General features: G+C 38.1%; 1 protein-coding gene across 1 annotated transcript in view; it reads right to left on the bottom strand.

Annotated features, from left to right (window-relative positions):
- Positions 1-341: 341 nt before the first annotated feature.
- UFL1 (UFM1 specific ligase 1) overlaps positions 342-23,828 on the bottom strand; it is a 45,728-nt gene continuing 22,241 nt past the window's right edge. The window contains exons 9-19 of the mRNA XM_045010924.1: positions 22,434-22,609; positions 21,579-21,758; positions 17,649-17,769; positions 14,534-14,656; positions 11,827-11,947; positions 10,944-11,110; positions 9,669-9,799; positions 9,421-9,501; positions 5,683-5,768; positions 5,023-5,203; positions 342-3,648 (exon numbers count right to left, since the gene is read on the bottom strand). Coding sequence (XP_044866859.1) covers positions 3,433-3,648; positions 5,023-5,203; positions 5,683-5,768; positions 9,421-9,501; positions 9,669-9,799; positions 10,944-11,110; positions 11,827-11,947; positions 14,534-14,656; positions 17,649-17,769; positions 21,579-21,758; positions 22,434-22,609 — 1,583 coding nt within the window. The 3' untranslated portion in view covers positions 342-3,432. The remainder of the gene's footprint in view (positions 3,649-5,022; positions 5,204-5,682; positions 5,769-9,420; positions 9,502-9,668; positions 9,800-10,943; positions 11,111-11,826; positions 11,948-14,533; positions 14,657-17,648; positions 17,770-21,578; positions 21,759-22,433; positions 22,610-23,828) is intronic.

Here is a 23,828-nt window from a genome sequence, read left to right as displayed (position 1 = left end):
AACCTGATTTGACCTAAACTTCTACTTCCACCCTCACGAATATCAGCATGGTATTTGTCATTAACAGGAGTCTCTTGAAGAGCTATCTTTCCCCTTTCATTTTGCTCAGGTTAGTTCACTCAAATTTCTCTATTTAACCAAGCTTTAAATCCCTGACAGTTCATAAAAATAATTTAAAATCCCATTTCACTACTATATTGATCTTTGGCCTTTTTTAATATATTCTTCAAATTACACTTAAAAAAGACGAGTAGTTATTTAAAATATCAGAGAGAAAGATTTCTGCTCTCACAATAAAGCATTTTAATAATCCAAAACCTTCAGATGACCATTATTTTTATGTTTCAGTTACAACCGTGCTTTTCATGACAGGAGTAAACTTCCTTCAAAAAGGCTACTGCTCTCACAGACCCTTACTGTAAAAAAAATGTTAAGGTCAAAAACATGAAGCCATTTAAAACATTAACCAAAAGGTATACAGAGAGCTATAACAGAAGTTCTAAATAGCTATCAGAAACTCAGGACAACCTTTGTTAGATTATACCACGAATCTTAGACTGCACTCGTGCAAGTCATTTAAGTTGTGATTACAATAGTTTTCAAATGCCACCACTTCTCAAAGGCTAACCTCAAGAGTTTCCATGAGTAATCGCACACTTTCTTTTTTTTAAAGTCACTTTGGAAGAGACTATATACAAGAAATTTTATGGAGCATGTATGGTTAATGAGTGGAATGAGGGGGCAAGTTGGCCATAGCAATGCTGCTTCCCAGCCCTTTTCTACAGTCATTTAAATGAAGCAACAATGTACATTTATCTGAAAAAGAAACAGGCAGCCTTTTTTTGTGAACTGGAGATCTGATCATTAGGATAAGAATCCTAAGAATAATAGGAATCTTTTCCTTTTTCCCAACCCTAAGTCCATTATATATAGGGGAAAAAATCATTAGAAAAGTGTATGAGGAAACAATATTCCATTTTTCTCTCTCTCCCTCTCTCACAATTAAGACGCTTTTAACTAGTAATGCACTTGATAGACAGACAGCCAATACTTATTTTTTCTGGCATAGGAATACTGGTGAAGGTTTCTCATACTGAAATTAACCACTGAAAATTCCAGGAAGAGACCACTACTGGGATGTTAGTACTTCTTTCCTATCCTTTTTAAAGAATGTTTTATTACTCTCATCATGTGGCCTATAATTTAAAAAATCTGTTGCATTATGTAGGAGACTTATAACAAGTTCGTTATTATTATGTCTTACAACAGTATTAAGCAAAAGAGAAGCACTCAAAATTGCAAGTATAACAAATCAAATGGAGCACATTAACAACTGCAGTTTAAGCAACAAGTGCAAATCCAATCAATATATCCGCAGTTAAATCAACAGCAGAAACTATTTTATCCACTTAACCATTAACTTTATTAAAATAATTATATTTGCAAAGATATCAGATTGTACAGTATTATTTACAAAATCAACAATGCCATTTAGAAGTGTGTACATTTAATACAGGAAAATTAGAACTATTTTGATTCAATAACAAGAGGCTAAGTATGTTTATTGTATGCAAACCATTTTTTAAACAAAGTTAAAGCAGTCAGAATATTTTCCCCTTTTGCTTTTCTCTGACCCTTCTTTTCAGGTGACATGGTTGTATGGGGGCTTCCAGTTAGGATGATGGACACAACTGTCTCTGCCTCTAAGTCTGGAGGGCAGAGAGCAGAGCTGCTCTTTTGTACAGGATCACTGCTGTTTTGTAAAAATATTATTGAATTTAGTACAGTAATTTAGTAATTTTATATAAGTGATTCTGTTTTTTAAACTCCATTCTAAAAACAAGCCGAAATGCAGTAAGACAAAAGTTCAAATCTCATGTCACCTTTCTTTTGTTGCAATCACAGTTTTGGGGACATTTTTGGTTGACTTCTACCCAGTGCACACCACTGCACATGACCTGCAGGAATTTAACAGACAATGCCACTTGGTAACATCCCTACAGTAGGTTTTTCTCAGTGCCAAAAAAGAGTTTTGGCAAGAGTGAGAATACTTAAAACAACTATTATTTTCACTGGACAGCAATGTCTATTACCTTACTATTCAGACTTGATTTTATGCAAGCAACTAGGTAACATTACAAGTATATATAATCATTGTATACTTCAATAATAACAAGCTGAAACTGACTTGATAAATAAAAATTGAAGGATCTCCAAAACAAATAAAAAATATACAACTGACATACAAAATGTATGTAATTAACTAATATTGGAAGGATTCTAGTTGGTATACTTTACACATATTTTTCTCTACCACATAGAATACACCCCATGTACAAATGAGGATGTAAATTACAATGGACATGACAAAAATATTGCTAAATAATATCAAATACCTCTGGGAATAGCTTAACACTAGGAAAAACACTGTAGCAGATATCCAAAATGGTTAACATTTTCAGAATTTCTTTTAAGAAACATACTGTAAAGTGAACAAAATTCTGAACCAAACTCTCTCAAATAAAAATGGCATATATTACGGGTGTTTGCCCCTTAAGAAACCTCTCTAGGAATCCCTTCAGTTAAATGAACAAGCTAACTTGTATGCTAATTACAGAAGTTGCTCACCTCACTCCCTCAAAAAAAAAAACCCAAACAAAAACCCAATACAAGTCACTTGCAGTTTTATGACAAATCATTAGGTAAGGGACATGAAAAATAACAGTGTGTGCAAAATTCACTGGAATTCATTGAAAAAAAATCTAGAATGCATCCTTAATTCGGCACCACAACCTCTTTGGTTAATAACCTTATTTGAACTGATCAGATATTTTTACTATTTTGTGCAGGTGTGCCTGACCACTTCATTATTAACCTCTGCACTGCTTAATATGCACTCCTGAAAAAGTTCAAATTCATGAGATCAAAAAAAAGTAAAGATGACCTCTCATTCCACGCTATTACATACCTATAACCTTAATTTTAAAATGTAGCTGTGGAATCCAGACAAATGTTTACATTTTGATAATTACTATACAGGTAAAAAAAAGGGGGGAGGGGGAATTCACATCTGAAAAGAAAATTATAAACTTATGGATATATGTATAAGAATTCTCAACCATTTGAAAGAGTAAATATTTCCTGAAATACTACAGAAAGGCTCCATCTTAGAATTTTAATTACATAGCCAATTTAAGTGTTCCTATTAATGTTTTATGTAACAATGCATGCAATGTGGTAATATATAAAGAATGAAAATCAAAATTCAGTTCCACCACTGCCTGTTATCCTTCAGGCTTCAATTCTATATGCAAAATTTCGGAAGCCAAGACTATCTCAACCATTCTTCACTACCCCAACACAGTGAACTTCTCTTTCTCCTTTCAGAAAAAAATATTCTGACTGTTCGCTGTATTAAATTTAATTAGACCTTCACTCCTCTGTTACAGAAGATTTTCGGGATCTGAGAACAAGATCTTTGAGAGAGGCGGTGATTTCTTGGAGTTCTTTTCGAACAGCATCTGGACATTCTCTCTCCCCTAGGTTATCATCCACTGTGTCATCATCCCCTTGTCCAATCTTATAATTCTGACTGATCAACTGTTTCACTACTAATCCCTGATATTTGACCAGAAGAGAATGTTGATCCTGAGGGGGGGAAAAATTAAAGAAATGCGTTAAGGTTATTTAAAGGAGCACGGATGACTTTGTGAGATTAAAATTAGCAAATATTTTTCCATCAAGACATTTTACAATCTAAATTGTCACATGAATATTTTAAGGCATATCAAAAATAAAATGTCTGTAGTAATGAACAGGCATCTACACTACAGAAACAGCATGCTTAGCCACTGGAAGAGGGAGTGCTATGCCCTGATTAACAGCAGTTTGAAGCACATTTTTGAGTGCACCTTGGATTTTCTTTAAAATTGAATTGAAATAAGCCAGGATTTATTCTCACTTCACTGGGGAGAGGTAATGGTTAGAGAATGAGGACCTGTTCAATGGTCCACCCTTGGAAGGTGAATCCAATAAAGTTGCAGATACCTGTAGACCAGGGGTGGGCAAACTATGGCCCAGGGGCCACATCCAGCCCTTCCGATGTTTTCATCTGGCCCTCAAGCTCCTGCACGGTTGGGGGCTTGCTCCAGGAAGCTCCCAGAAATAGTAGCAAACCCCACCTCTAGTTCCTACGTGTAGGGGCTGCCTGGGGCTCCACACACTGCCCCCGCCCCAAGCACCTCCCCTGCAGCTCTCACTGCCCAGCCAGCGGAGCAAATAGGAGCTGCAGGGGCGGTGCCTGCAGATGGGGCAGTGCGCAGAGCTGCCTGGCCGTGCCTCTGCATAGGGGCCAGAGCGGGGGGACATGCTGCTGCTTCTGGGAGCTGCTTGAGGTAAGCACCGCCTGGAGCCTGCACTCAGACCCCCTCCTGCACCCCAACCCTGCCCCAGCCCTGACCCCCTCCCACCCTCCAGCATCCCAGAGCCTGCACCCCCCTGCCAAAGCCCTCACCCCCTCCCACATCCAACCCCCAGTTTCATGAGCATTCATGGCCCACCATACAATTTCCATACCCAGATGTGGCCCTTGTGCCAAAAAGTCTGCCCACCCCTGTAGACTCTAGTGAACATTTATGTTTTTGATCCCATGGAACCACTCCATCAACGGCTCAGTGAAATGACAACCTTTAAACTACAATCAAGGGTTGGAAATCGAGACAACTCATAGCTCTGAATCATTCTCACAGATCATTGGTTTACAGATGACATGTGACAGATGAAGCTGCATGGAAGTGCTAGAGTGCTAATGCCAACAAACAGACTGAGTCAGATAAAATAGAAAGACCTTTTATATTCTATACCTATAGAAATTTTATATCTATATATTTATATGTTTTATATTCTATACCTATAGATTCTATACCTTGATATTCTATACCTAGAACTATTCAGTGCTGGACAGTCCCATATTTTCCTTAAAACAGTCAGACACTACAGAGTGCTATTTCATAAGCAGAATACCTCTGGGATCTTAGTAGTTAGGAAAGATATGATTTGTGGTACGCATCTTCCTGGTGCATGAAGCATGCACTGGGTTGAAAACTGAAACAACAGGATCGATGTCAGGTGTAAAACAAGAGCTGGATCTTCTGTGACTTTCAGTTGTTCAATCAGAGCCTGTCTATGCTGAAACAGAATTTGCCTAAGAAAACAAAAAGTGCATAGAGAAAACATATTTTTTTCTATTTTGTTCTTTATCAGGTTGGAATTTACAATATGTATTTAGATTTGATGGATATTAACTTTTTTCCTCCCAACAGACTGATTCTTAAATTAATGGGTGGCATTTTCAAAAGTGCCATCCTGAGCTTTTGAAAAATGCCATCCTGAGCTTTTAAAATGACATCTCCGTAAAAAATTATATAAAGCAGCCATCTCCACTATCAGAAAAATTAGTTTCAAACTTGGTACGCTATCTGCAAATTAAATATCTGATGTTTGGAAAGATGCCTAAATTTTGTCTAAAAAGAAGACCCTTGAATTTATCTCCCCCTCCACCCTTTATCTACCTACATATTCCACTGCTACCAAGTTAATTATCTAAAATGTGTGCAGAAATAGTGCTATATTTCCCACTTTGCACAATTCTTTAAGGTAATAAATACAATTTTAAAAAGTTACCTTTCCTTCTTTTTGTCCCCTTTTTTCACCATAATATCACAAGCATCTGCTGAAGAATCAAGGCACAAAAGAAAGTCTTCTAAACTCTATAAAAAAATTAGACCCAGGTATAGACACTTAATTTGTGCTAGTGGCTAAAAAAATCTAGTTTACAAGCACATCATTTTTCCCTGCTCAAAATGATGGCATTCAGATCATAGAGATGTAAAATAATTACCAATGTAAGATGGGGGAAAGGATTCCATTTAAAATAAAACATCACTAAACCTTTAAAAGTTTATATATTTAAATAGTAAAGGGTATAAAATTAAGTAACTGAATGTGAAAAAAAATATACAATATATCATCTTCTAGAAGGTATTGCAATATTACCGTATATACTCGCTCATTAGCCTGTTCGTTTATAAGCTTACCCCCCCAAGATGGTTAGGTAAAAATAGCAAAAACTGTATGACCCTTTCATAAGCTGACCCTATGTTTCAGGGGTTGGCAAACTTTGGCTCCTGGCCTGTTAGGGTAAGCCTCTAGTGGGCCTGGACGTTTTGTTTACTTGGGGCGTTCACAGGCACAGAGCCCCTCAGCTTCCAGTGTCTACAGTTTGCCATTCCCAGCCAGTGGACACTGCGGGGCCACTTCCCGTGCCCGTGAACGCTCCAGGTAAACAAAACTTCCTGACCTGCCAGCGGCTTACCCTGATGGGCTGGGAGCCAAAGTTTGCCAACCACTGCTACTGCTTTTTTAAAAGAAAATTTTGCTAGAATTATTTTAATGTAACCTAACAAAAAACCTGTTGTTGTTTTAATAATTGAACAAATATGTATTCACCTTCAAAATTACAGTCAATATTTAAAATCAGTAAATGGATATTTAAAACAAGTAACTTAGAACAATATGAGACTTTTAAAAGTCTTAAAATCCTTCAAAGTCTGAATCAGTCTCTGATTCACCAAACAGTCCATTAAACTCGGCTTCAGTCACAGCTGCACCTGCACTGGGTCATCGTAGATGGTGGCAGTGTCGTCTTCAGACTCAGATTCCTTCTCAACATCAGCCTCTGTTGTGTCCTCATCAAATATGGCATCATCTTCTGACCCGTCGAGTGCATTGCTGATACAGCATTTCCCAAATGATTTTTCTATCATTTCTGAGGGAATGGACACCCACACGTCCTTGATCCACTGGGCGACCAGATTGATTTCAGGCTTCATAAGATTCCTGTATTTTGTAAACTTCGCCATGCCGGAGCACATCCATTCAGACCACATTTTGCGTAGCCTGTCTTTAAAGGGTTTGTTCAGGCAGACATCAAGCGGTTGTAGAACGGAAGTTAAGCCTCCAGGTATTACAGTCAAAGTAGTTTTCATATTTTTGGCCACATTTTTCACCTCATCCGTCTTGTGTGCCCTGAACATGTCCCAAACGAAAATAGCAGGTTTCTTGAAAAGTGCTCTTGGTCTCTTATTCCACACTTTTTCCAGCCATTCAATAGTTCTACTTTCATCCATCCATCCATCCCTTTTCGTGTATACGTACGATGACACCAACAGGAAATTTCATGTTTTTAGGCAAGGTTTTTCTTTTAAAAACAACAACAGGAGGGAGCTTTGATCCATTTGCCAAACACGATAAAACCACTGTAAAATGGATTTTTTCATAGCCAGTGGTTTTAATTAAAACTGTTTTTTCACCAACACCGGTTACCATTCTGCTACTCGGGAGATGAATGTCATCGGTGTTTTGTCCATATTTCCTATTTGTGACAGTTCAAATGCTTTCAATATTTTATTATAAACCTTTGGAAAGATTCGATTTTTTCTTCCAGATCTCTAGGCAGCTTTTGCACTATCTTTGTTCGAATCAAGTACACCAACACGCTGATGCAACAAACTTTGATAGCTTTACTGACTTGTATTTCTCGTCTTTCAACAGAGCATGCAGACAAATTCCAGTTCTAGTGACAATGTACCCATTTTGTTGACATTCAACAACCCAATTATTGAGATCTTTTCTCCAGCTCAGGAAATGAAGTGCAGCTCGTTTGACATATTTTCTTGCTTCTTGGCAGGTCTTTTAGTGTTTTATTTTCTCGCCATTCTCGTACTTGTTTCACAAGTAATTCATGAGCAGCGGCACAATTATTGTTTGCTTCTGCATATTCAACAACTTTAAGTCTGAACGCTGCATGATAAGCAGACCTTTTTCTTTTGATTTCACCATTGTTCATTTTAAATACTAGTATGAAAACAGATTATTATTATTGTACTGTAGTTATAGATTTTGTAGGACTTTATATAGGAATGTCACCTGCTTTATCACTGTCAAATTATTATTGTTCTTCGTTTATTTCAAAGCAGCCCTGTAGACTGGCATGTCTGTGGGGATAACACGCTATTTCAATTTTATTAGAGATTCCATCGATTCTACACATTACATTTTCATATTGGCTCGAGAGTTATGAGGTCCAATGGTAGAAATGCATGAAGAGATCAAATTACACAGTAGCGGACTGACACCAGTGCTGTAGTACTATCATTCATTGCATTTTTCTGATTGGCTTATAAGGCATAGCATTTTGTGAAATGCATGGGTCAAATGCCATGCAGATCTGCAGCACTGCTCTTTTCGTATTCCCTTCAAGCCAATCTAGTCCACTAAACAAGGCCTTTGCAACTTTAAAAGGCTGCAGTATTGACATCAATAAATGGGTTGGCAAACTTTGGCTCCCGGACATCAGTGTAAGCTGCTGGCAGGTCGGGACGTTTTGTTTACCTGGAGCGTCTGCAGGCATGGAGCCCCTCAGCTCCCTGTGGCCGTGGTTCGCCATTCCCAGCCAATGGGAGCTGTGGGACGGCGAACCATGGCCACAGGGAGCTGAGGGGCTCCATGCCTGCAGAAGCTCCAGGTAAACAAAATGACAATGTGTTATATATTCAATTCAATGATTCCATAGAGTTTAAAATCATCAAATTTTGGTGTAGACCTGTTTATAAGCCAAATGATTTTTCTATCATTTCCGAGGGAATGGACGCCTACATGTCCTTGATCCATTGGGCGACCAGATTGATTTCAGGCTTCATAAGATTCCTGCCTTTTGTCAACTTCGCCATGCCTGAGCACATCCATTCAGACCACATTTTGCGTAGCCTGTCTTTAAAGGGTTTGTTCAGGCAGACATCAAGCGGTTGTAGAACTGAAGTTAAGCCTCCAGGTATTACAGTCAAAGTAGTTTTCATGACGCTCTTTGATGCGTCACCTTTTTTACCAAAAATATTTGGCTTATGAATGAGTATACACGGTATCTACTTTTCTTAAGAAAAATATATGATAAGCCTTTTTTGTACATTAGGCACTAACTCGTTCTTTCCAGTTTTGTTCTACAGCTGTTATAGCCCACAATTTAATGATTATGATGCCTAAATACCTATAGAGGTGAGGGCTCAAGAATTTTAGGGGGAGGATACATGAAATATCAAGTGTTCTAAATAAAATTTAAGAAACTGCATTTTAATCTCTACTGCTAACATCATAAATTGAGACTAACCCCAAGCCCCTTAAAAATGTTTATGGGATGAAGATTGACTTATTCTTACTGATTTACAAGAATTTGGATTGAGGATATTTGTATGCAGCCTTCACAGCAACAGTAATCACCTATTCGAATCTTTAACTCAGGTGGCTATTAGCATTACATTAGTAGAATGGATAATCTGAACTCTGGAAGTTTTTGGAGCAATTTACCTTGCCATTCAGAGAAGTATGTAGCTTAGTTAAAGGACCTCTGGTCTCTTCGGGTAATTTACCTAAAATCTTTTTCCTGACCTGTTGGGAAAAAAACATAATATTGTTTTACAAATAAATGTTAGGCTTATCTTCATGTCAGTACTTTATAACTGAAAAGCTGTTGTGAATAGTTAGGAAAGAACATTAATATTGCGATTATTAAAATGAAACTGTCTTAAAGAGGAATGAAAGTGGTATCTACATACCTCACTTGTAATGGCAGTACAATCTTCTGATGCCATCATTAAATCGGTAGCAAGGAAGTTGAAAATAAGATTTGTGATGTCTGTACAAACTGTCTTCAGCATGTGTTTGGCAAGACTAGTTTGTGTCTCATCTGTAAGATATAATTTCTGTAAGTAAAAGCAGAGTAAGAAAGTAACTTATTATGTTGTCTAATCCACCCACATGACAGTTCAGATTTTCCTACAGCAGTGGCTCCCATGCGGTGGGCTACGGACTACTGGTGGTCCACAGAAAGGTAGCTGGACATGTGGTGCAAGCTCTTCTTGTTTCCAGCTGCTTCTACAGGGGTCCAAAGTTCCTCACTGCAAGCAAGAGCCTGGAGGCCTGAAAATGCAACTGGAACGGAGGAGTCAGAGCAGCTGATATTACTAGGGAATGCAGCTACATAAAGAGGAGAAGAAACTGGTGCCAGAGGACAGCTCCTGAACCACAAATAAGACTGGAGCTGCCAGCCACCGTAAGACAGAAATATCCTGGAGAGCAGGAGAAAAGGGACTAAAGCAGCAGGGTTCCAGGAACTAGGCAAAGAGGCAGCACCTTCAGGGAACTAAACAGACAGTGCAGGAAGGAGTTGCACAGAAACACATGCAGGATGAAGAGGAACAGATTCTAGGGCTAAATGTAATGAAAGGCAAAAAGAGACAGTATGATTAATATATGTCAAAAAGGCAGACAACTTACTGCTTTAGAGACAGTTAGAAATAGTTAATTTTTCCTCTAATGCTACTTTTTACATGTAAGCACGAACTGTAGTTGCCACAGTGATGCTATGCAAGTGTGAATGGCAGGGGAGAACCTCTAAATTAAGATGTTGTCCATAATGTGAAGAAATTTGAGAAGCCTTGACTATAGTATATTGCCTAGTGATTTGTCCATCCATGTTTTAAGTGACTCAAGTGATGAGGGTTCTACTACTTCACTTAGGAGACTATTCCATAATCAAACAAATGTCATCAGGATACTTTTCCTCATATTCAGCATACTTTCCCTGTTTAGTTTCATCCTAAACTTCCCATAGATACATTTTACACCCTTACAGCACCACTGAAATTCCTCTCCCTCCTTGGAATTGAAATCATTTAAATAAAACTAGATTTTGCTAAAACAGACTCTACTCAATGACAGCAGAGTTTGCATCCTTAATAATTTGTCACTCTTTTATTAATATATTCAAATGTCATCACCTTTCTAGTATTGAGGTGTTCATTTTTTTTTTAAGGAAGTATTTGTTGTACCTGTAAAATGCTTTGTTCCCTTTTCAAATAATCGGATATTATTGTACAAGTTTGAAACCTCTTCCTGCAAATCCTTGATGGTCCGCCTCCTGCTAGCTCCAGATAAAGAAGAGGTTGAAGACACGAATACTGAACGTACCACTTCCTGGTAGCTCTTTGTTAGGGACCTCAGAACAGGGAAAAAAAAGGAAGATCTTAAAACTATTAAAAAAAAAAGTAGGGTTTATCCAAATACATTCATTATTAATGAGAAGGTTGTTACACTCCTGTTCCAGATGTACATTCCAGAATGCGAAAAAAGTGTATCTAAAAGTAATAGTGCATAAGTGATGACAGATTATTAAAATGTACGCATATTATGTATTTCTGGTACTTTTGGCAGCAAAATTTGTTATGATCTAGTTAAGTCCTTGTCAATGTTTTCAATTTCACAATAAATAAATAAATAAAACTTGTCCCTAAATCAAAACAAGAGGGGAAAAAGAGCGTATAAGATGTCTAGTGAGGATGCTATTTATATACTGTTCCAAATGGTCACTGAACTGATGTCAGATCAGACAGTTAAGATGCACTTAAAATGATGTGGGTTTTTCTAAGGTCACTCTCACAGTACAGAATATGCTGGCTGGCAGATAACGTAATACAAACTGCCACCATACAGAAGCAGCATTTCCTAGAATGTTGTATCAGCACAGATTTCTGATATGCCAGGAGGTTTGCAATAATAGACTGAGCCACACCAAGTAGCAAGCACTACAATTCTGACTTCTCTCTCTCTCTCTCAGAAAAAAAAGTACTATTCTTCTAGTCAAAGCAAGCAGGAGATTCATTTAGAATGAATCATTAAACATCTAATTTTACCAAGATGAATTAGTGCACTTACCGTATTAAAAGTTCAGCAAGTTCTGTAATAAGCTCTTCGGGGCAGTCCTGTATATGGTTCCTTAAAACATCTTGAATCTCTTCCCGTGACATGAAAGGAATCTCCAGATGCTTATTCCTACCTGTAATGACCATGAGCAACATTTTAATGGAGAACATTGAAATGATTTTAGTTAAAGCTACCTATGTGGCACAGGACATTGCAATGTCAGGTAGCTCTGACCCCTAACATGAAATGGATTAGCAGTGAATGTTAAGCCATATGACTTTTGCCACTGATGCAGTTACAACTCTCTCACAAATAAAAAGACTGATATTTCTGTTCAGATGACTTGAAAACTTCTACTATATATTTAATGAATTATCCACAAAAGGTAAAAATGTCAGTTCTAGATTTTTCTCACATTTGTTATTTGGTGCCAAGATATTTTTGTATGGCACTCAAAAGCAAGACATAAAATGACAGAGCACCCTTTGTGCCAGGTTATCACCTACATTTCAAAACACAATGAATGAGTACAAGAAGCATTAGGGAGGGAACGGGGGTTTATAGCAATACAATCACATGGATACTTAACTTAAGCTTAAAAATATTTTGGTGGTTTTGTATTTTTCTTTTCTTTCTTTCTTTCTTTTTTTTTTTAAACTTAGCATGACATTTATTGTGGATACTGCAGAAGAAATGAGTTTTCAGGGGATTAAAAAGAGTGCAAGATAATGACATGGAGAAGCAGAGTAGGAAAGGGATTATGCTACACTTTACACATGAAAAGAGATGCAGACCTGCTTGAAGAAGAAACAGATAAATGAGGCATCAAGAATGGCAACACTGACAGAGTAGTGGCATAGAGGTGATGAAACAATAAAAGACAAGGTTGAATGAACAGGAAGAGGTGGAGCTATTTATTTAAGGACTTGGAAGTGAGGAAATGGTTAAATTTGAATTTATAGTGTTAGTCAAGCTAGTTGAGTATCAGAAAGAGAGATCAATAGATAAAATGTTGCCAAACAGCACTCACCAAATGCTATTAAACTCAGCACATTTATTACAACATATTATCATTTGCAATGATTGATTTTAAACTAAACTATGGAGGCTTATACTTAAAAAACCCATCTTGCTAGTATTTCACCTAGATGAACAGTCTGAAGAATTATCGCACTATGACAGGGGTGGCCAAACTTACTGGCCCTCCGAGCCGCATATGACAATCTTCAGAAGTTTGAGAGCTGGAGCACACCTGCCAGGAGTTGGGGCTTGGGGCTTCCGCCCCACTCCTGCTGAAGCCCCGAGCCCTGGCGGGTGCGGCCTGCAGGGCTGAAGCCCCGAGACCCTCCTCCCCGCTTGACAGAAGTTCCTTACCTCACCACCCCACTGCAAGGCAGAGGTCCCGAGCTTCTCACGCCGCCCCCTCTCCCCCAATCTAGTAGGTGGAGAATGGGGGGGAGGGGAACGCGCAGGGTAGGCTTGCGAGCCACACTTTAATGGTGAAAGAGCCACATGTGGCTCGTGAGCCACAGTTTGGCCACCTCTGCACTATGGCCTGGTCCACATTTAAAAATGATCTAGCTATGTCACTCAGGACTATGAAAATTTCACACCCTGAGTGCCGTATTTACATTGATCTAACCCCCTGTGTAGACGCAGCTAAGTTGAGGGAAAAATTCTTCCATTAACCGAGCTATTGTCTCTTGGAGAGGTGGATTAACTATACTGATAGAACAAGGAAGCGGCGGCCAGCACATTCCTTGGCCCGTGCCGCTTCCCGCAGTCCCCTTAGGCCTGGAGCGGCGAACTGCCGCCAGTGGGAGCCGCGATCGCCCGAACCTGCGGACACGACAGGTAAACAAACTGGCCCACGTGCCAAAGGTTGCCGATCCCTGTGATAGAAAAACCCCTTTTGCTGATGAAGAGGTGTCTACACTATGGTGCTGTAGCGGCTCAGATACAGAAGCATTCTAGCAGCTATAGTATAACCATACCTTATATGAACTACTCAAATCTATTGAAAGAGCTTTTAGTTACTGTTAGGGATTCAAGAGACTTATATAACCGGAATTACCAGGGTAAACCATAAAACTTCTGAGAACGTTTTCACTCTTATTTCAATTATAACAGTCACCTTTAAAAAGCTAGAATTTACCAACATTTATAGCACAGCAAGTTTCCCCCTTCATTTAGAAAAGAACAGAAGTGTTGTAACTGTGCTCATTTTTCAATAGCAACCACTATAGGTAAAACTTTTGGCTGGAGGTTTTCCTTTTCAAGGGAAAAAAGATCAGTTATTTCTAGTCATCACTAGGATTTCCTAATTTAAGCTAGTTAAACTTTGGAACTAGATAAGAGTTGCTGGGTTTAATCATACATTATTCAGCAGATATTTAAAGACTAAGTATGATCTGCATCTTGAAATCAAGGTTGTTTATTTTCTATATTTTTGGAATTTAGTAACAATTTTGCTCTAATTCCCTTTACTTTGATTTTTTTAAGAATTGCTTACAATGCTCACTATGAATGCATATTACAATACCACAATTTATATTGAGATACATTTTCATTTATACAATTTAACCTGCTCAACACACTAGTATCTTTTGATATTTTATCTGGGCAGATAGCTATAATGGGGAGAAACACAAAGACTTACAAAAGCAGAAGATAAAGCATGTCAGTGTAAGTAGATACTGGCTAAAACAAAATTACAAACTTGTGCTACTTGCGTGTGATTCCTCATCACTCTCCGCATCCTTTCTTCCTTTCTTCTTGGTTTTCTTAATCCTGATCTCTCTGGCATTTCCACCACCTCCTCCTCTCACACTTCCACTGCCCTCTGGTGGCAAATTATGTGTTTAGTACACAGAGAAGCATTATCCCTTAAGGTGATGTTTTTCATAGTTATGGTAACAAATGAGGCTGAACTATCTGTTAAAGATACTAGTGAAATAATCTGATCAACCTTTCATGAATGGAACCTACATTATATATTGCAGATTAGTGACAGTTTGATATTTAAAGAACATGAAAACAAAAACATACTGATTAATAACTTTTATTAGTTGTCACTTCATTACTAAAATAAACTGAACTTTCTAAAAATGTGACTACGCCTTATATCAAATTATATATATCATGTAAACAACATTAGTAAAATAACTGCTCCCGACAGACAACAAAACCAGATACCATTGCTCAAAACACAAGAAAAGCAACGTGATGGCTGAAAATAAGATTTTTATTAACGCAGGTCAGCCTGATGAACAACTGAACTACTGAACAAAATTTTTGCAGTTGTATTTAACATGTGATGAGGCGGGGAGGGATAGCTCAGTGGTTTGAGCATTGGCCTGCTAAACCCAGGGTTGCAAGTTCAATCCTTGAAGGGGCCATTTAGGGAACTGGGGTAAAAATCTGTCTGGGGATTGGTCCTGCTTTGAGCAGGGGGTTGGACTAGATGACCTTCTGAGGTCCCTTCCAACCCTAATCTTCTATGATTTTATGAATACTCCACATTACAGGATAAAATCCTGCAATATAAGCATTTATCGAATTGCTGATTGCATCTCAATTTTCAGTATGTTCCTTTTTCACCATGTAAATTCTTCTGCCCTTGTTTCTGCTTCTTTCATTTGCAAAATTTTACACTCTGTAATAATTGCATTCCATACAAGAAATAACTTTGAAGTTTTAGGCCTCATATTTTAATGTAAAAATAATTACATTCTCAAGTGGCTAAACAATGGATTAATGCTTAAGAAAAACATACAAAGGCAGTATTCAAATGCTTGTACCGTACAATTTGCTGGCTATGTATTTAATATGAATTCCCAAGCCCTGGAGCTCAGTCATGTCCTGGGACCCTATAGCGATAGCTGTGATAGTTAAGCTGTAAGTTAGGAACAACTTATATTTGGGTAAACCCTGGCACCTTGTAACTTCTTAGGAAAAGAACAGGCTTTTTGTAGGTTTATTTGAACTGTGACTGAATTAAACTGAGCAGGAATCGGTTGTTTAGTTAACAGTATAATAAGCAGAAACGATAAAAAGCTATTTTAAAAGAAGCTCTTTAATGATTTGCATCCTATCTTTCACACTGTGGGTCAGCACACAAAAGAAGTTGCTTATATTGTCGACGTGTGCAACCAAGATCTGATCTGTGAAGAGCACGAACAAGACAGCATACAGGCTGTAATTTTCAGACAACAGAGTGAATGGGTTGTAAATCCAATGACAGCCTGGTTAGAGGAACTATAACACTGCAGGATTTTCAGCCCCCCCTCCCTTTTTTTTTTAAGCCAAACAAAACAAAAACCACCACCATTAATGCTATTTTATTGTCTGTTTTCAATTTCAATGCAAAGACACACCATGGATATATTTTAGACTTTCATACATATAAAACTGTCCATCATTAAGAGTATCTAAACAGGTGATAAGTGATATCTGTCATTATTTCCAGTATATGTAATAATGGTATCTAGAACCTTAAACCGTGGTGATGTGGGTCATCTTGATGCATTCTACATAATGGCCAAAAAGAAAACACCACATCATTAAAGCAGATTTGCCAGGGTGCAAGATATAATATGTATGTATGTATGCATGCATGTGACTATATTTATACACACACATAGTTTATGCCAGGGGTCGGCAACCTTTCAGAAGTGGTGTGCCGAGTCTTCATTTAGTCACTCTAATTTAAGGTTTTGCGTGCCGGTAATACATTTTAACGTTTTTAGAAGGTCTCTTTCTATAAGTCTATAATATATAACTAAACTATTGTTGTATGTAAAGTAAATAAAGTTTCTAAAATGTTTAAGACGCTTCATTTAAAATTAAATTAAAATGCAGAGGCCAGTGGCCAGGACCCAGGCAGTGTGAGTGCCATTGAAAATCAGCTCGCGTGCCACCTTTGGCACTTGTGCCATAGGTTGCCTACCCCTGGTTTATGCTTATGAAGAGTAAGACACAAGCAAGGCTGGAAGTCATTCTATTTATGACAGTTCTATTACAGTTCAAACTCCTCTTTAACAACTATGCCCTAGAAAAATCTGCTGTCTCTTGTGGTGAGAATAAGTTTGGTTTCCAGGCCAGCTCAGTCCTGATCTCTTGAGAGTAGAAACTAATGTTCTATTTAAATATATGGTTATACTGTATATCCAATTAAGCTAGATATATCAGTGTTTTGATTCTGTAGCTTGTAATAGGACACAACACTGAGGAACTAAAACAAATTTCTGAATCACCCTATTAAAGTCTTTAAGACTTACTACATTATGTTTAGCCTGATTTAAGTTCTTCAGTGATTACTGAAAACTGTAAAGGTTCAGAAAGATTTTATATATATTTACATTCTGGAGCAAATTGAGATCTATTGTAAGAATTTTTTTTGCTAAATGGAGCTATGCATACTTAGACCCAGTATGAATTTAGCCCAGAACATATTAAAAAAAACAACAACCTTGTGAACCTTCAAATAATTATGATCTTGCAGCATAACAGAGAGGAGGCTACCAAGTTGTGCTCTGACTTTAAAACTCACTCCCACTTCATCTGAAAGGGTCTGGATTTGATGAGTTTTGGAGTACCCTGCAAAGCCCATCAATTTCCCCTGCCATATAGAAAGTAGGATGAAGGAGGAGGATGGTGAGTTTGGGGGGGGGAGGAGGTGGATTTTTCATTGCTTACTTTTTGCCTAACTATCATCAGCTGGGGGGTTAGGTGAAACCGGTGGAGTTGTAAATGGGAGTACTTTTATAAATAAGTATGGCCAAGGGCAGAGAGGTACTCCTTTATATAAATAAAAATAATTCTGAATACCTTACCTGTTGCTTTTTTCCTTCTTTCATCCTTTCTGTCTTTTTTGTTAGCAGATGAATTTTCTAAAATAGAAGCCTCTTTCAGGTCCTCTTCGGTGACTAAATTAACAGGGTTATTTTTCATTTCCTGGAATGAAGATAATTCATTTATCAAAATATAAATGCAGAATGTGACTAATAAAGCACCATTCATGCAGTCTAGACATTGTAAAACATATTGTCTTAAACACAGAATGTGTTCTACATGCAGCACATGAAAAAGATACTTATTTTCCTCCTCCACACCCAACAACCTGTCCTGCAAGCTTAATATGACTAAGGTAGTCGATGAATAATAGAACTGTAAAATAAATTAATGTAGTTTTTTATTGGATTTTACAGTAATGTATTCAGTCAAGAAACTTAAAGACAATGTGTGTCTCAAATCTTTTAATAAATCCTGAAGTCTAAACGGTGCTTCATTATTTAAATAGATTGGGTAGAATTACAGCACTGAACTTTGTAACCTAATTCTATTACCAACATTATCTTCCAAAACATAATTCTCCAAAGAATCTAGGGTTCACAGGGTGCCAGAGGTTTGTGTGTGCGCATTTTACTGAATTTAAGGTAATAGTGGACATGAATATCTTAGATAAACAACGCCTCAAATATGAATAAGTTTAGGCTGTTCCTGAGCTTTTTATATCTACCTAACAGGCGAGGCCGGTTCCTCATCACATCTTCACACCATGGAAAAAAAAACACACAACATTTCTCTGCCTCCCTAATTTCTCTCTTTTTGTGGTGGGGAAAACTGGCCTCCTAAACCCTCTCTGTTCAGCTATCCTGCTTTCCACTGCGTTAAGATGGGGATCTGATACTGCTTGGCACCAGCTGCTCTAAGCTTTGCTAAAAGAGACACTAGTGAAAGCAGACAGCAGTCCACGGCACTGAGAGCAGGTGGAGGGAACAAGCAGCCATCCAGCCCAGCAGCTGGGAGGGAGGACCCCCAGAAGTAGGAGACTAGAGGCGGGGGGGGGGGGGGAGAGTGGAGGGAGGAAGTATATATTGATCCAACAGAGGAGCTGGGACACTGTTTGGGACTCTTTTACTCAGACTGATTTAAGAATATTGGGATAGTCCTGGACAAATCAGGATGGCTGGAAGGGTTTTAATTTACTCTTGCTTTTCTCTGTGTGGTTAAAATTACTTATGGAAAAATAAGAGCTTACACAGGCAAAACTGAGAATAAACATACTTTTTAAAAATCAGCCAATAAATAGCACGGGCAAATAAAAAGTTTCACTTTATGAAAAACTTGTATTAAACAAACTGGAGTGCTGAAACAACATGGCAAATAGTCACTTAAAATTAGGGCTGTCGATTAGTTTCAGTTAACTCACGCAATTATCTAAAAAATGAATCGCAATTTAAAAAATTAATCACAATTAATCACACTGTTAAACAACATAATACCAATTGAAATTTATTAATTAATATGGATGTTTTTAGACATTTTCAAATATATTGATTTTAATTACAACACAGAATACCAAGAGTACAGTGTTCACTTTATATTTTTTTACTACAAATATTTGCACTGTAAAATGATAAACAAAAGAAATAGTATTTTTCAATTCACCTCACACAAGTACTGTAGTGCAATTTCTTTTCTTGAAAGTGTAACTTACAAATATAGTATTTTTTGTTACATAACTGCACTCAAAAACAAAACAATGTAAAACTTTAGAGCCTACAATTCCACTTAGTCCTACTTCTTGTGCAGCCAATTGGTAAGAGAAACATGTTTGTTTACATTTACGAGAGATAATGCTGCCCACTTCTTAATTACAATGTCACCTGAAAGTGAGAACAGGCATTTGCATGGCACTTTTGTAGCTGGTGTTACAAGATATTTATGTGACAGATGTGCTAAAGATTTTCATGCCTCTTCATTCTTCGGCCATCGTTCCAAAGGACGAGTCCATGCTGATGATGCTCGTTAAAAAAATGTGTTAATTAAATTTGAGACTGAACTCCTTGGGGGAAAACTGTACGTCTCCTGCTCTGTTTCACCACATTCTGCCAAATATTTCATGTTATAGCAGGCTCAGATGACAACCCAGCACATGTTGTTTGTTTTAAGAACACTTTCGCTTGAAATTTGACAAAATGCAAAGAAAATACCAATGTGAAATTTCTAAAGATAGCTACAGCATTCAACCCAAGATTTAAGAATCTGGCTCAGATGATGAAAATGAACATGCGCTGGTCTGCACTGCTTTGGATCGTTATTGAGCAGAACCTGTCACCAGCATGGACGCCTGTCCCCTGGAATGGTGGTTGAAGCATCAAGGGACATATGAATCTTTAGCACATCTGGCATGTAAATATTTTGCGATGCTGGCTACAACAGTGCCATGCAAACACCTGTTCTCACTTTCAGGTGACACTGTAAACAAGAAGAGGGCAGCATTATCTTCTGCAAACATAAACAAACTTGTTTGTCTGAGCGATTGGCTGAACAAGAAGTAGGCCTGATTAGACTCGTAGGCTCTAAAGTTTTACACCGTTTTATTTTTAAAAACAGGTTTTTTTGTACATAATTCATGTACATTTTGTAAGTTCAACTTTCATGATAAAGAGATTGCACTACAGTACTTCTATTAGGTGAACTGAAAAAATATTTACTTTGTTTTTTACAATGCAAATATTTGTAATAAAAGATAAAAATAAAGTAAGCACTGTACACTTTGTATTCTGTGTTGTAATTGAAATCAATATATGTGAAAATGTAGAAAACATCCAGAAATATTTAAATGGTATTCTATTATTTAATTGCACAATTAATCGCACAATTAATTTTTGTAATTGCTTGATAGCCCTATTTAAAATTATCTCTTTATATTGCATGAGATACTTAGAAATCTCCCAGACAAATCATTCACTAAAGCAGCCTTGGTCAACACTTTTTCATTTGCCTGATCTTACCTAGATTCCTAGTTCTGCTAGTGTATTATCTGATCTGTTAAGTGTGCATGGAAGTATTTCTCAACTTTGTTGTAGTAGAAACAAGTCAATTACTGACCCTGAAACATTGTGAAAATATAAGCAGTTTTCAGGTTCTTTTTGTATTTCAACTTATTAATAAGGACACACTTGAATTTCTAAACATAGGAAGTGGTCATTTTTCTTTATTTATAAATCACATAAATTTCAACAATAACTAAAATAGGGCCTGATCGCACACATACCACTTTTATGCCAGCAATTTCAATAAAGTTCTCATTTACTTTGGATGTAGGTGGTATCAGAATAAGACTGAGGCTGTAAAACATGCTGAGATGTACAGTGCAGCTGTGCAACTTTGATGTCTATGGATTGATCTGAACCTTTAAATCAGGTCGAGTAACAGATCTTTCAACTCACCCATATGAAATGTTCAATAATGAATGATAAATATAAAATTATCTAATGCTTTACGAACATTATGTGGTCAAGATCAGAAAACTGGCTATGTAAAAATGGCACCTTCAGTTGCTGAGATTTCCTCCAGCATGTATTCTTAATCATATCCCCTTAATTTACCACTTAGGACTTCAGGGAGAGCTGCACAAATGCATCCAATAACAGAACGTGGTCCTAAAATAATTTTCCTCGTGTCATTACTTCAGATGATTTACTGACAACATCAACAGAACTTAATTAAATTCTTTACACTTTCAGATCTGAAGCTTGCGAGATAGCATTGGAGAAAACATTTTTACTTTAAACAAGATATGCTTTGAAAGAATGACACACACATGGAATCAGATGATGCCATTTTTACATGAATACGTTTTCAGACCTAAATCATAAGAAATATAAAGGATAAAAAATTGCAGACTATTAAATTCAAATATGGTTAAAAACAGAAGCCCATATACACACATCCAGATATACAAGACATCATACCTTTTCGGCTTTGTGGTGCATCAACTCCCTGAACAGATCAGTACAACTGTTTATAAATTTCTCACTGACTACAATAGTATCACTGAAGATTATAGTTGGCAAATGTTTGTTGAAAGATCTCATCACTTGCTGAAGCAAAATTCCAGAATCTTCTATGGATAATGAACTGGGCAGAAGAGTCTAAGATTAAAAAACAAAATCACTTATATATACACTGCACATAATATTACATTATAAAGAACAGAAAAGGCCACTTTTTACATGTATTAAGAGGACCTACAATATATATTAACTGTTTAAAATATACTGTGCTACATCTGAGCTAGATGTGTCCTTATATTTTAAATGGATCTTTAATCATGAAAGATCCCAAAGTGGTTTAGGAATACTAATTAATTTCACCCAGCAATGATATACAGCTGCCTCTGTAATGGAAGACAAACTTAAAAGTGCATCCCACTAGACTAGGATAGAAAATATAGCAGCATATTATTGCTAAAATTAGACCTTGTGTTCTAGCTAAATTCTAACATTCCCCCTATTTTGGTGAAAAGTATAACAGACAGTCTGTTTTAAAAATCTCATCTGACAAATGGCACTTCCAGAAGTCAAGTGTTCCCTAACACAATACTGGAGCAATGATTCTGTACTGATTCAGAAGAATGAGTTTGTCGCAGAAGTCTACCGACAAAGCCTGACTGAGCTTCAGGCAAGTTTAAGCTGGTGAAGCAGAAGTCGTTTGTTTCACTGGTTATTAGACCTAAGTCAACTGAAAATTCTGCTTTAAAGTAACATTATTGGATGACATCTAATAAAAAGGGGGAGAAATACATCCCACTGAAAAAAAGAGCATACCGCTATATCCACCCACATTCCAGAGCTGATGGCTTCATCTACTGAAGCCTCCACCTGATCAACAATTTCCTGACCAATACAGGCTGCTTTCAGAAATAAGAGGTTTGTGGACTTGTATCTTTTCTTTATGTAGTTCACAGGGTCTGGGATGCCAAGTCTGGACAATGCATCAAATTCTGTAAAATTGTAAAAAGTTTGTTAAGTTTTACCCATTCATTGGGCCTTCAAGAAATCAACATTTCCAAGAACAAATACACACACAGAGAAGATACTAAAACTCTTGAAGAAACAACGGTGCATCATGAAAAAAACATTGTATTTAGAAACCATCCCACTGATTGCATATCCATGAACCCCACTAATACAATTTCAAACCTTACTTTTTACATGTAAGGAGAGGATCTGAGAAATTTAACCTAAACATAAGTAGCACATAGGCTAAGTCTACTCTGCCAGGGTGAAAAATACCCATGCTGCCACATTGAAACTCATTCAATTTAAAGGAATAAAAGCTGGTCAGTTTTCATTCTGCAGCTTCTTTTTCAAGCTGCACCAGAGGCATTGGGGTGATCCTTCTGCAGACCTAGATGCATTGGTTAACACTTGATCCACATTTGGAAGGTCATATAGAGGTTTTTTTTAATGTAAGCGTAGATTCTGAAAAAGTTATAGAACTCACATAGCAAAGCTTCCTGTTTATTCACCATAGGCCGGAGTGGGGAAAACTACGGCCTGCGGGCCGGATTCAGTCGACAGGGCTTTGGATCCAGCCTGTGGGATTGTCACCCCCCTGGTGCCGCAGGGCTAAGGCAGGCTCCCTGTATGCCCAGACCCCGCGCCACTCCCGGAAGTGGCCGGCACCACGTCTCTGCGGCTCCTGGGTGGGTGTGGAAGAGGGTTCTGTGCTCTGCCTTTGCCTACGGGTACCTGCCCTGAAGTTCCCATTGTCTGTGGTTCCCTGTTCCCGGACAACGGGAACTGCGGGGGGCAGTGCCTGCAGGTGAGGACAGTGCATGGAGCCCTCTTTCCCCCCCCCCCGCCCCGCGGGGCCACAGGGACATGGTGCCAGCTGTTTTCAGGTGTGGTGTGGGGCCAGGGCAGGCAGGGACCCTGTCTTAGCCCTGCTGCACCACTGCCACCCCGGAGCTACTCAAGGTAAGCGGTGTCAGGCCGGAGCCCATGCCCCAAACCCCTCCTGCACCCCAATCCCCTGCCCTGAGCCCCCTCCCATACTCCGCACCCCTCCCTGCATTCCAATCCCTTAGCCTGAGCCCCCTTGTACTCCCTCCCGCAACCCAACCACCTGCCCCAGCCCTACATTCATGGCCCTGCATGCAATTTCCACACTCAGATGTGGCCCTTGGGCCAAAAAGTTTGCCCACCCCTGCATAGGCA

This window comes from Mauremys mutica, chromosome 3 (assembly GCF_020497125.1).
Source record: "Mauremys mutica isolate MM-2020 ecotype Southern chromosome 3, ASM2049712v1, whole genome shotgun sequence".
Taxonomy (NCBI): Eukaryota; Metazoa; Chordata; order Testudines; family Geoemydidae; genus Mauremys; species Mauremys mutica.
This window is presented reverse-complemented; position numbering and strand designations above follow the sequence as displayed.